This window comes from Solanum lycopersicum, chromosome 6 (genome assembly GCF_036512215.1).
Source record: "Solanum lycopersicum chromosome 6, SLM_r2.1".
Lineage (NCBI taxonomy): Eukaryota > Viridiplantae > Streptophyta > Magnoliopsida > Solanales > Solanaceae > Solanum > Solanum lycopersicum.
Genome location: NC_090805.1, coordinates 51776042 through 51788425, shown reverse-complemented (window position 1 = coordinate 51788425; position 12384 = coordinate 51776042). Strand labels below are relative to the sequence as shown.

Genomic DNA, 12384 nt, shown 5'->3' with positions numbered 1-12384 from the left:
TATTATATTTAAAAGTAAGTTTGTTTTTTTTTTAAAAAAAAGATCAAATATCAAAAAATTATATTAATATTTAAATAATTATTTTGTAGCTTTTTTGATATCTCAATGTGTAAAATTTAGTTTTATTTTTATATATTTAATTTTAATAAAATATCAAATTAATCTAATATTATATTAATAGAATATTTTAAAACATTATATAACAATTGATGACGGTAAATATTAATGAAAATGGTCAATTAGGGATAGTATTGCCATAACCTGATTATAGTAATAATTAACGACGAACTATAATGGTGGTTGTTGATATATAGTAATGGTCAATGATGATTGTGGTAATAACACTGATTATTGTGATTATTTATGATGATTGATGGTAGAAACTGTAAATAGTTGCTAGTGAAGGTAAGATGCTGCATAGGATAATAGTTGTAGATAGTAACGATAATTGATAATGATGTGTTGCGGACGTTATCGATGAAAGTATATAAAATAGTAGTAATTATGATCTAAACATTTAAAATCAAGTTTTGTTAGTGTTATCACCGATTTGATACATCATTGCTATAATAACATTTATTTCGTGTCATGTATCATGCTCATGTTAAGGTATTGATACATGATTATAATGTTGTTTAATCTTCGATTAGTGTTTATCATATTCAATATAAATATATTTGAGGCATAATCACTATCGGATGTACCATTTAAATGTATATAATATATGTTCAACCTCGATACTTAAATCATAATGTTCTATAGTTGAAGTATATATATACACACCCAAACTTTACGATCAAATACATACACCTGAACTTATTCGATTAGAAGGAAATCGTAATGTTCTATATGTAAATCTATCAAATTAATTATATGTACATGATATCAAAGTCAAGTCTTCAAAGATTATTATAAGTATATCATATATATATATATATATATATATCAACTAACCACTATTGTGTTATGTATCACACACAAAAATTGTTATTGGGAATAATTACATACTTAAAAAATACAATGCAGTATTTCTAAGAAAAATATATATATAAATAGTAATGTATCATGCACTAATTTTTAGACATGATATGTAAATTTAAATTTAAGCTAAATGTATTTGGTAAATAGCAATTATCACGCAATAATGTATCGTTCTTAAACGTAACATCTTACAGATAACAATTACTTAATTAATGTACCTGGTAAAAATACAACACTTATCAATTACAAAAGATATGAAAATGATAATGTATTGACAAATCTATCCATTGCAAATACATAATTCAAAAAACAATTACTCAACGTTATAAAAAGAAAGATCAATCAAAGTTATATATCAAGATCAATCAAAGTTGTATCTCTTCAACCTTTTTATTTGTTGCATTAATGCTTAGCGGATGCATTAAAAATCCAGGTTCGTGTTTCTTCATCTCAATAATGTATCAAATCTTTGAATTTTTCATCAATTCATCTATCTCTAATTCAGTTGCAACGACTGATTTAACATTCACAAAATCAATATTTTTATTGACAACAATTCTATGACTTTTGTATCCTTCATATCCCACCTCACTTCCCGAATTATTAACAAGAGCGACAAGTTCATGTTTTATCAGTTCAACTTTGTAGACAATCTTTATTACAAATTTAGAGTTTTTTTTTTTAATGTGAAGAAAAGTTTTGAATTTTGAATTAAGCTAGCCTGTTACAATTTGCCTGGGAACATATCTCATTGTTAACGACATTTTTCTGTGATTTTCTTCTACTATGTATTGAATTTTCAAGTTTTTTCTCATCTCATCGATCTTCTGCAATGATGAATTTGAGATTGACAAAAGAAATTGTTTGTCCAACAACTATTCATTATGTATCTTATCAAATTTCTAGTAAAATTGAATTTAATTTGAACGATTCTTCAATGAACATGAACATGGAGAACGATGAATAAAAAGAAAAAATAATTGAAATTTTGAATTTGTTGTATCTGTTAATATTTGTGTCTGATTGATCGACAACAAACAAAAACGTGTAAGTAAAATTTATCGAATTTTAATTGAATTTTTAGACGTTTTCATTTTCAGCGTAACAATTGGATATATATGTATCAGTATTAATTTATTTATATCAGAATCAATGTATACGAATTATGTAAAAATTAAGAAATTATTATAATTAAAAAATAAAAATATAATGTAATTTACTTCTTATACTATGAGATTTATATAAATTATACATATTATAAGACTTTTTATCATTTTGAATTGTATCAATTTTCTTCTTTTCATCATGTCAAAGAAGAGTTATAAAATGACACCCTAAAAAAAGAAAATAATACTAATACCATGAGATTTAGATATTATATATTATTGCAAATGTTAAATTATTGATAAATAGGAAATTGAAAGCCAAAACGACATAAATAAGCCCAAAATCATTAAAACTGAATATCGGTTGGTTTGATTTATAGTTATATGATTTTTAAATATGTAAAATTAACAATCAAATCAATAAGATATTTTTAATCGATTTTGATCCTTGATGGTTCAATTTTTTTATTTAACCAATGAAAAAATACTTACAAAACAAATATATGACTTTTCTAATAAAATTTGACACGAAACAGAATAATGTAATTTTACAAAAATGTTCATAAAAAAGAAATGATAATAACAAATTTGAAAAAAACTATACAAATATAACACATAGAGAAATTAAAAGAAATATGATTTTTATTTTAATTTAGACGTTTTGTGTGATGTAATGTTGTGAACTCAAAATCACTTTAAAGTATGAATTGAAGGCTAAATGATTAAAACATTGCCTAGTAAAATATAATAATTAATATATAATATTTATATACAAATAGAAATAGTAAATTATCAATTATAATGAATTCTGAATTATTAAAAATTAATATCAAACTGTAATTCAATAATTTTTTTATAGAATCATTAAGAAAATATTAACGCAATAGTACTTTTTAGATTTAATTTATTAATTGGTTCGATTTTACAAGTCAAATGGATCCGCGAGCATCCTACGGAGACAGTGTCATTTTCGTAATTACATCATAAAAGAAGGGCTATTTATCCAATCATGTCACTGGTCTGGACTTCAAACTAAATTTGGATACAACTTATGGTTAAGTTCAGATCCGGGGATTCAGGTTTCGAAAAAGCTTAAGGGCTGAATCTATGGTGGCTCGATGATACAAAGTGACTGACAACCATAAAAACCAAGTACAGTAATATCTACTGCGCATTTCGTTTCTTTGCTTATTAGAATAAGGAGAAAAATCTCATCATAAATCACCCTTTTCAGCACTCTGCTTCAGTATATACTTTCTGACATCAGGTAATTTTCTCAATCTTTACTGGAAAATGAAATTTAGAACTTTGATTTGTGTGAAGTTGGTACAATTCTTTGATTTTTACATATGAAGCGGAATGAATTTAACCCTGAAATTGTATTATATGATGCTAGACTTTTTTTGCACTTTTTGTTCTGGGTGTTTCCATTTTGAGTTATTGATTTGTTTGATCTCATGTAACTTGACTGATGTCTTTTTCTTTTTGCTTGTTTTTTGTTGAAGAAACTGAAGGGTGGAGTGGTGATTGTGGATATATTTTTCATAGACGTGCGTGTTGAAGAATAGTTTGGATTCAGTGATAGTTATTTTGATTTCCTGGTAACCTATTGTTTGAGAAAATTTTTAGGATCTACAGTCATTCAGCAGTATGGATCTTTGAACACTGTTGTTTCTGCTTAGATTTTCAGGCTTGTCGATCAGATAGTGAGTTATAGTGGAATTTGATCGAATCGGTTATTGGCTCTGTTGAAAATGATTGTTGTTCCTCAGCATCGGGATCAAAACTATTTGGAAAGTAGGGCACATGGCCCTACTCGATTTGGGTCATTTGGTTCACCTCCCTCTGGTGGGTTCATGGAGGTAAATTGTCGGGCTTTTGAGTCCAGGGCAGGTTTATATCATACCAAATCGAAGTCTTGCAAGAAACCTGTCATCAAACGGGCCCTCACGGGTTCCTTATCTCCCAAAACGCGACCACCTTTAACATCACTGCCTGTTAATACTGTCAAGTCTCATTCTGAAGATCAAAAGAAATCAGGAAAAACAGCCCAAAATTTCATGGTTTCGATACCATTTAACCTCAAAGTGGATGTAGGTTCTAGGAATGAGGGTTCCTTGAATGATGAGTTACCGTTTTCTGAACTATGGGCTGGGCCAGCGTATTCAAATTCTCCTCCTCCTAGTTCTTTGCCCATGCCCAAATTTTTTCTCAGGCCTAAAAGGAATGCCTCTCTTGAGTTTCCTACTTCAGCATGTGATATTCATTTACGTCCCATTGCCAAGTCTGCACCAGCATCTCCAACCAGGGAGAGCAGTCTTTCTCCGGGAATTGTGTTTGACAATACTGACTCAGTGACACAGACTCTTCGTCGCATGCTCAACCTTGAAACTAATGCCCAAATTCTCCTTGAAACTAATGATGGATGAATGTGTGGTGGGAGTTCTGAATAGCAGTTAACTAGGGTATTATTTAGTTTTCGTATTGGGTAATAGTAGATAGTTCGTATGGTGAATAATTCAGTTTTTAGTTAGTAAGTTACTGTTTCGCTTAGTGTTTGTCATGGTAGATCAGTAGTGAAGTTGCAACATCTGTCAAGATTGGTTATTTTAAGGGGAATTCAATATGAACAATGGCTAGTTGATCGATACTCTCCTGGTATATTCAAAGTTCGTGCAGTCATGGTTAGACTATGAGGGGTTCAACAAATGGAGTATGTTTGTGCATCGAACAGTGGAAGAAGAATCTGAGTGATGAGTGAGATGCTCCTATTACATTACAGTAATAGATAGCTTGTAGTTCTTTGTAGAGGTTGCGTAACTTGTTGCTCAACTATCTTTGCTGCCCTGGAGATGAATTTGTTATAACCATCAATTGTCATTCTTGATTCCAGTGTCGTGGGATTGTTTATTGCCTCTTCATGTTCTTTTGATGTTCTGTAAATCGGAGATATTGTATATATCTTAGACCCTACCAGATTAGCATCCCTTTAGACTTCTGGTTTATTCAGTTACTAGATCTTAGCCTTTTCATCCAATTCTGCATCCTAACCATCTCTATTTCTTAGTAGATTCAAATTCTTGACTAGGAAATAGGACATTTGGTATATCTAAGTCCTTGCTATTCCTTGAATGCCTGAATGGGCTGGTCATCATCATAACTTTGTATGTATTCTCTTCTCAACTCTGAATAGGATATATGTCCTACTTCTTCCTCTTGAAGTTGTTTCCCCTTGACCAATTTTCTGTTTTTTGGGAATGAAAATTGGGTAGGGAAATTATTAGTCAGTTGTATCCTTTTCTGTTCCTGGTATTCGTATCTTCCCTTTTAGCTTTCCTTTTGCCAGTCCAATTATGCTAGTTAAGAGGTTTATTCCTTCACCAAAAAGAAAATCATCTTGCCTATGGAGATTGGTGATCACTAGCTACTGATAAGGTAAGACTTCCTAAGTCTTTTTTTTAATTATCTATTTTGATGTTGTCTGTAACTTGGTATCTAGCTACATGTGCTACAGTTTATGCTTATATTTGAAGTTTTTTTCTTCTTTTCTGTGTAGCGCTTTTAGTTGGAGCTGTTGGAAGAAGATTGTTGAGCGGTTGTTCTCCCTACTCTCTACTCTCGCCATGGTAGCACTACTCGTTATATGTCATTTCAGTGTCTCTATAAGATGTTGTCTGTAGGTCATTCGACCAAACTGGTAGTTACTACTGCAGTAATTATCTAGTTATGTCATGTTTTAGGTTTTGGAGTTTTACTTTTGTTGTTGAACTTGTTGTTTTTAAGGTGGCATTTTGATTACGACTTCAATTATGTTCCTTTGCTTCTGTTGTTTGTCTCGAAGTCTATACTGTTACTAATGGAGTACCTATTTTGGTTATCAGATGCTGCTTATGTGTAGTTGGTAAATGCAAAAGCATCGTTGGTATTGGAACAACTAAAGAAAATGCACGTCATATCTACTGATTTCTTTGCTAGTTTTTATCTCAAATCTTTAGTCATGATACATTTAAAACAATGTGTTCAAGTTTGAACAAGATGAGAGCAGTTCATCTGTCTTTTACCAGTAGTGAATGTATGCACTTCGTCGATGTTAGCACATATCGTATGCAAAAGCTAATATTACTACTCCAATGCTTAAATTTGTTCGTCTCTTTTGGACCACATAACATCTTTATGACTATAAGATAAAAAAAATATTTGGTAAAACTACAAGATTCAATGTTCTTTTAGTTTCCTGTCAAGTCATAACTCAATCAATAAATTAAGACGGAGTATTATTTCACTCTTCTTGATGATGACACTTGAGCCCAAAATGTGGTACACACCCCATCATGCAACACGCATTACAAAACTGATTTTGTCATACATAGAGCATTTTCTACCAACTAGTTTGTTTGTTTATTTGTGCACGTAATTTAGAGAGGACAACTATATGGAGTATCATATTCATATGTGCATGCAGAATTAACACAACCACCTGATTGTCGATTCTGTATTGTGATCAAAGTAGGTAATTGCTAAGCACAATCAATGGAATAGAGGGACTAATCAAAAAATATTTGTTTAGGAATTATATCTTCTTTTTGAAAAATATATTTTTTATATTTATATATATAAGTAACACAACTGTTATTTGCTTAAGCATATGATAGTATCGGCAAGTACATTTAAGAGGGTCACATAAATAAGTTAATCGACTATGCAAATCGTAATTTAGATGGCGTATTAAAAAATAAGATTGATCGATAATAAATTAATTCAATCTTGATCAAGTCCCTTTAATACAGTACATCTCAAAATTAAAAACAAAGTACATCTGCCTTAGCGTTGTGAATTACATCAAATTACCAAATTGTGCCAAACTCCAAAACACACTCAGATGGAGGTGAATGATGCTGAAACTACAAGGGTAAACAAGAGAAAATATGGCAGTTCTATTGTGTATCCTGTATTTCCCTTAGATCCACCTGCCCAAAAATAAGAGGAGGTTATAAATTTTTTTGAAATAATTATAAAGAAGAGTTTTTGTTCTTATTATTTGGATTGGTACCTGAAGAACCAGATGGAATAGTAGCTGACAAGAGAGAAAAAGAAAATTATGTGTTAGTAAGAAATGGCTTTGGATAGGTAGGCATGCATGATGGCATGAATAATGTTCATTAACTAACTGACCTTTACAGAGAGTAAGGGATGGTGTCTGAACATTACAAGCTTTAGGAAGAGCCATAGCCTGTGTTTGATTGACATTGATTCCTAAAGGAGCACCACCATTAACCACTTGACACAAACATTTTGGCTCATTTTTCAATATAGTGGCTAGTTGAGTGCAACATCCTGATGATGGTTTTGTAGCATTCCCTTGTATATAATCCAAACAAGGTGCTAATCCAACAATCACTTGTTGACAATTAGTATCTGACTGACCACTTATAACTTGTATTGGAAAAAAAGCCATAGCCATAAGAATTGCACAAGCAAACATCTTCATTTTCTTGGAACGAACTTAAATGACGAATTGATGATGGAAATATTAGTGTTTATAAAGACAGATGGAGGAGTTATGTATGGGTGACACAACTTTGCCTACCTTCATAACAAATCCATTTATCACTTTTTCCTTCCTACTTTATTAATTATATTCCCACTCCGTTTCTTATGTCGGTTGAATGGACTTACTACTTGTTAATTTAATTTATTTTTTTTAAAAAAAATTATTTCTGTATTTTTTTATTTGTTGAAGATTAGTTCAAAATTAACACCACTCTGTAGCCTCAAAAAGTAGTTAACTGTCAGATATTAGAAAAGGTCAAAGTTTATTCTTCTCTGTATCATGTACTCTTTTAACTTAAACAAGGATTTAACTAACATATAGTTGGTTTCAATTTAAGTAATGCTCTCTAATTAAATTTATTTGGAAAAGAATTGTTCTTAAACATTAGGATTTTTAAATTAAAGTCTTTAAAGGATGCATATGGACAGAAGTACATAAATTGTTACAGCAAAATTAAAGGTGGCTACGGTTTAGTCAAACTCGATTGGTCAGTAGCTGTAACCAATAATGACTTGTGGGCCGCCCTCTTTTAATCAAGGCAAAGCTCTATTTTTCACAAATTTCTTTTATCTTAAGATCAAATATAGTACCCGATTTTGGTTTTCTCAGAGATTCCAAGACTCAAAAAGGCAAAATTACAGTATTATGTAAAAATTTATTAAATGCAAATTCAACAACTATGAATTTGGAAAAAAGTCGAAATTTATAACCTTCAAAATCTTGATTGTTTGAGTGCTGTCTATATCTATAGACTATAGATCAAGTTCAATTATTAGTTAATGGAGTTTCTTATCTACTCTATATACTTTTAGTTTCAGAGAGTTAAGTTGTAGGGTGAGGGTTTAGGCTACAACTTTTATGACTAGTACTTTCAAAACAGTACTAACCTAACCTTTTATGTGTTAGGGATTAATTATTCCTATATTAAATTGAAAAATCTTTTTAAATTTGTTACTTAATCAGAATTTTGCTAATAAAATTAGTGGACAAAGTATTTTTTTGTATTAATATCATATGATACTAGGTAGCTAATTGAGTGGTGAAGAATATTAATGAAAGAGCGAGTTTTTATGAGAAGCCTTACCTTAATTTAAGCAAAACAAATAGATGTCCTATGAAGAAGGAAATCCACATACATTTTTATTGTATAAATAGGGTAGGGCATGAACATTAGAAAATCGTCCAAGGAAACACTGTAAAGCAATAGTAATTGTTAAAAGAAATAAAAATGGAAGGTCAAAAGTTTGTTGCAGTGTTTCTTATGTGCATGGTTGTATTTACAGCTGTGTGTGAAGCCACAGAAGAAGAGTATCAGGATTGCTATCACACATGTCACGATGAATGCACAGCTAAACAAGGACAAGGTTATACCTTTTGTGAGATGAAGTGTGATGCAGACTGCTCAAAGAAGGATTTCGTTGGTAATTTATTATATATATCTTTTATTTAACATCAAATTAAATGTGTTTTAATTCTTCTTACATTTTTGCAGCTCAATTCCCTAAATTCAAGGCTTAATGAGGAGGACCAAAGACATAATAAAAGCAGTCGGATTAATTAATGTATTACTGCTCATTGTAATTTTCAAAATTCAATAAAAAGAAAAATATTCATTTCCATTCTGCTAATTTTTTTTAAAACCAAATTAATTAAAAGAAGAAACAATACTTAACATGATTTATCTGTTATTATTCCATTTATAAAACAGCCAACAAGAGTAGATTTTACATTACATATACAAAGACTAAACAAAAACTACATATTATAATTAATTAGCAAGGATAATCACATGCACAAAAAGGACCATCAAAGCCAATTTGCTCAATGCATTGTCCACCAGCAGAGGATCCAAATTTGTCATTGCAGAAAGGTAAACATTCCCCTTCAACTTTGCCTTCATCACACAATATCTCTGGGTGTATTTGATAGCATGTTTCTCCCAATATTTCCGATGGGATCATCAATATTCCAACTGCATGCATGCGTACAGATTAAACACTTCATTTAAAATCATAGATCATCCACTTCTAATGAATTGATTTGATTTTTCTCTCTAACCCACATACAATGGTACACATGTTTTTTTTAACCATCATTTTCCTAATCACTTCTCGTCTACCTCCATTAATTAAACAATTAGCTCAACATGTAAAGAACAAGTTTAAAATCACGATCAATTCCTTTTTCTATATTAATGTTGATAGATATGTAACAACAACATGAGTTTTGATACGGTGAGACTGTTTTACTCTTATATATCAAAGCTTTCGGATTTGAGGCCTGAAGATGTATCATATCCGAGTAGGGCCTAGCCATACAAATTTAGTTAGAGCTCCAATGTGGGCCCTGAATACCACGTAGACAAAATTAAAAAAAAAGAGAAAAGAACGGACATAAGATTAAATATGGAATATTCAAGACAACAATAGAAAGCTATATTCGAGTCTTAGATTTTGATCTAGCTTTAATTTCCAAAAAATTGGTTCTGAAGATGCACACAAAAGGACTAAACATGAATAAAAAGGATCAATCGAACAAGATCCTTCTCCTTTCTTATAACTTAATCGTCTAGTCCAATTAAAGATGGATTATAAAAACAGACATAGGAGAAATTATATATGCTACCAAGTACAAATTAAATCAATAAATACAATATAATGAAAAAACATGTCGTGTGTGTAGTTAAATATTACCTAGAAAAACAGCAGCAACGAGAAGGGAGCAAGTAGAAATATTTGCCATATAATTTCTTTCTGAAAACAAAACAAAAAAAGCAGTTTTTAAGAGGACAGATAAATCTACAAGAGTACTTGTTTATGTTTTTTGGTCACACCAAATATATAATTTGGATGAGTTCTTTGTACTTATTATTATGAAATAAAAAAGTTGTGAAAATGGATATATATCAACTATTATATAATAGATAGACGATCACTCTTTTTTGTTATGTTCATTAATTACCAGGAAAATGGCCTTGAATTAATTGTCAACCACAAACTGTTTTTTTCGTCGAATAATGCAAATAAACAACTATTTGACCACTAATGACAGTGATCTGATTGATAATTTGCAGACGTATTCTATTTTATTTAATCATTTAGCAAATAACCAGCTGTATTAACACTAATGGCCGCTGTTTTTCTTTTCGAAATTGACCCCATTCACGTAATAACGTGGCAACAGAAATTTGAGTCTAGTCACAAATTATTTGGTCAGCTACAAACTTTTCTAATATTATTTTTTATCATGTCGGTCACAGATTAATTTTTTTATTTATTTTTTTCCCGTCTCATATTATCTATCATAATTTTTGTAAGTAATTATTTTAAATAGAATAATTCTCTTTTTATTATTGAAAAGACACGTGGAAGATGTGTAAAGCTATAGAATTTTAAAAAGTATATAGATTGAGATAAAGAATAATAAGATATAATTTAATTAATATATGTCTCTGAAATTTCAACCACGACTACTTTGAGATGTTGTGCCCTATCCCTATGATGTGTTTTTGCCTGTACTAAAAAAATGTAAAATCATATACTTACTCCTCTGCATTTTCTTTTAATGAATATAACTATGTGAGTGAGTTGAGGTATTAAATAATGAAGTACATGAGATATGTTTGTAACTAAGTAACTATAATTGAAACAAATTGAAGTGAAAAAAAGGAGGAAATTTATGATCATAATGGAAATCTTAAATTTGATTTTATGAACTTTCTGAAAAGAAGAAATACATTTTTATTCATTCATTCAAAATTTTTGCTCATTTACTTAAATCAGTACTCAACCTTTTATAGGATATTAGTCATGTTTAATTTTGGTATACATATACAAAAGATCAATTATATATTATTTGTTTGTATAAAGCGAGAAAAAGAAAAAGACAAAAGAGAATTGGGAAGGAGAATATTTGTATTGTATAATTATTAGTGTATAGGATGAATATACGTGTATTTGCATGTATATATATAATTTTCTCTCACTTTATACAAATATAAATGCAATTTATACATTTCTGTTTGTACAAGCGAGAGAGGCAAGTGTGAGAGAGACTGGCGAACGAGGTCTTGCATTTATACATTTCTGTTTGTACAAGCGAGAGAGACTGGCGAGCGAGATCTGGGAGAGGAGAGAGAGAGGAACGAAAATATATATGTATATATACAATTATTTCTCCCTTTATACAAACACAAACACATCTTATACATTTGTATTTGTATAAAAATGAGGAAGAGAGCGAGAGTGACGAGCGAAATTCACCAGGAGAGAGGCAAAATAATAATAATTTGTTAGGGGTATAACTAAATCAAACTATTTTTATAACATTTAATTTAAATTAATAATTTGTTATTATATACGCTTTTCCTTAAAAAAATCCATGGGCAACTATAAGTAGAACTGTGTTATACTGTTAATATAACTATATATATATATTTAGAGAATCAAATATTTTAAATTATTTCTATAATTTTGATCTCGAAAAACTTGAACAATATATGTAGCTATAGGCACAAAATAAATATTTAACCCTCGTAACATCAAACACTACCACATAAATCGAACTTAAATATATTCAGATTGCTATACTAATCGATTGAACACAGGTCTCTTGCATTCTGTCAGAAAGAATGTCGTGCAGTTCAGATTGCTTTTGATGAAAATGTAACGAAGACGTATTCGGAGGCATCAAAGAAAAACACAGACAATTAATTGAGAAGAAAGACTAATATAAGCTAATTATATT

General features: G+C 30.1%; 2 protein-coding genes and 2 long non-coding RNA genes across 7 annotated transcripts; 2 read left to right on the top strand and 2 right to left on the bottom strand.

Moving 5' to 3' along the window:
* The first annotated feature begins 3100 nt into the window (after positions 1-3100).
* LOC101253798 (uncharacterized) lies at positions 3101-5894 on the top strand. Of its 4 annotated transcripts, none has more exons than XM_069299517.1 (4): positions 3105-3354; positions 3593-3688; positions 3770-5522; positions 5644-5894. In XM_069299517.1, the coding sequence occupies exon 3, from the start codon at positions 3842-3844 to the stop codon at positions 4514-4516; it is 675 nt and encodes a 224-aa protein (XP_069155618.1). In that variant the 5' UTR covers positions 3105-3354; positions 3593-3688; positions 3770-3841; the 3' UTR covers positions 4517-5522; positions 5644-5894. The 4 variants fall into 4 exon arrangements, with proteins under 4 accessions (XP_010323046.1, XP_069155618.1, XP_010323048.1 ...); XM_069299518.1 differs by having other exon boundaries at positions 3216-3354; positions 3602-3688; XM_010324744.4 differs by having other exon boundaries at positions 3101-3354; positions 3593-5522.
* Positions 5895-6812: 918 nt separating this feature from the next.
* Positions 6813-7696, bottom strand: LOC101254307 (non-specific lipid transfer protein GPI-anchored 5-like). The gene is made up of 3 exons (XM_004242292.5): positions 7260-7696; positions 7138-7161; positions 6813-7054 (listed from the first exon to the last, which is right to left on the bottom strand). The coding sequence occupies exons 1-3, from the start codon at positions 7573-7575 to the stop codon at positions 6963-6965; spliced, it is 432 nt and encodes a 143-aa protein (XP_004242340.1). The 5' UTR covers positions 7576-7696; the 3' UTR covers positions 6813-6962.
* Positions 7697-8818: 1122 nt separating this feature from the next.
* Positions 8819-9257, top strand: LOC101254602 (uncharacterized). Its single transcript, XR_742132.4, has 2 exons — positions 8819-9059; positions 9131-9257. It is a non-coding gene; the product is annotated as an uncharacterized lncRNA (long non-coding RNA).
* A 49-nt stretch (positions 9258-9306) lies between these two features.
* Positions 9307-10590, bottom strand: LOC104648127 (uncharacterized). The gene is made up of 2 exons (XR_742133.4): positions 10332-10590; positions 9307-9610 (listed from the first exon to the last, which is right to left on the bottom strand). It is a non-coding gene; the product is annotated as an uncharacterized lncRNA (long non-coding RNA).
* Between the last annotated feature and the right edge of the window lie 1794 nt (positions 10591-12384).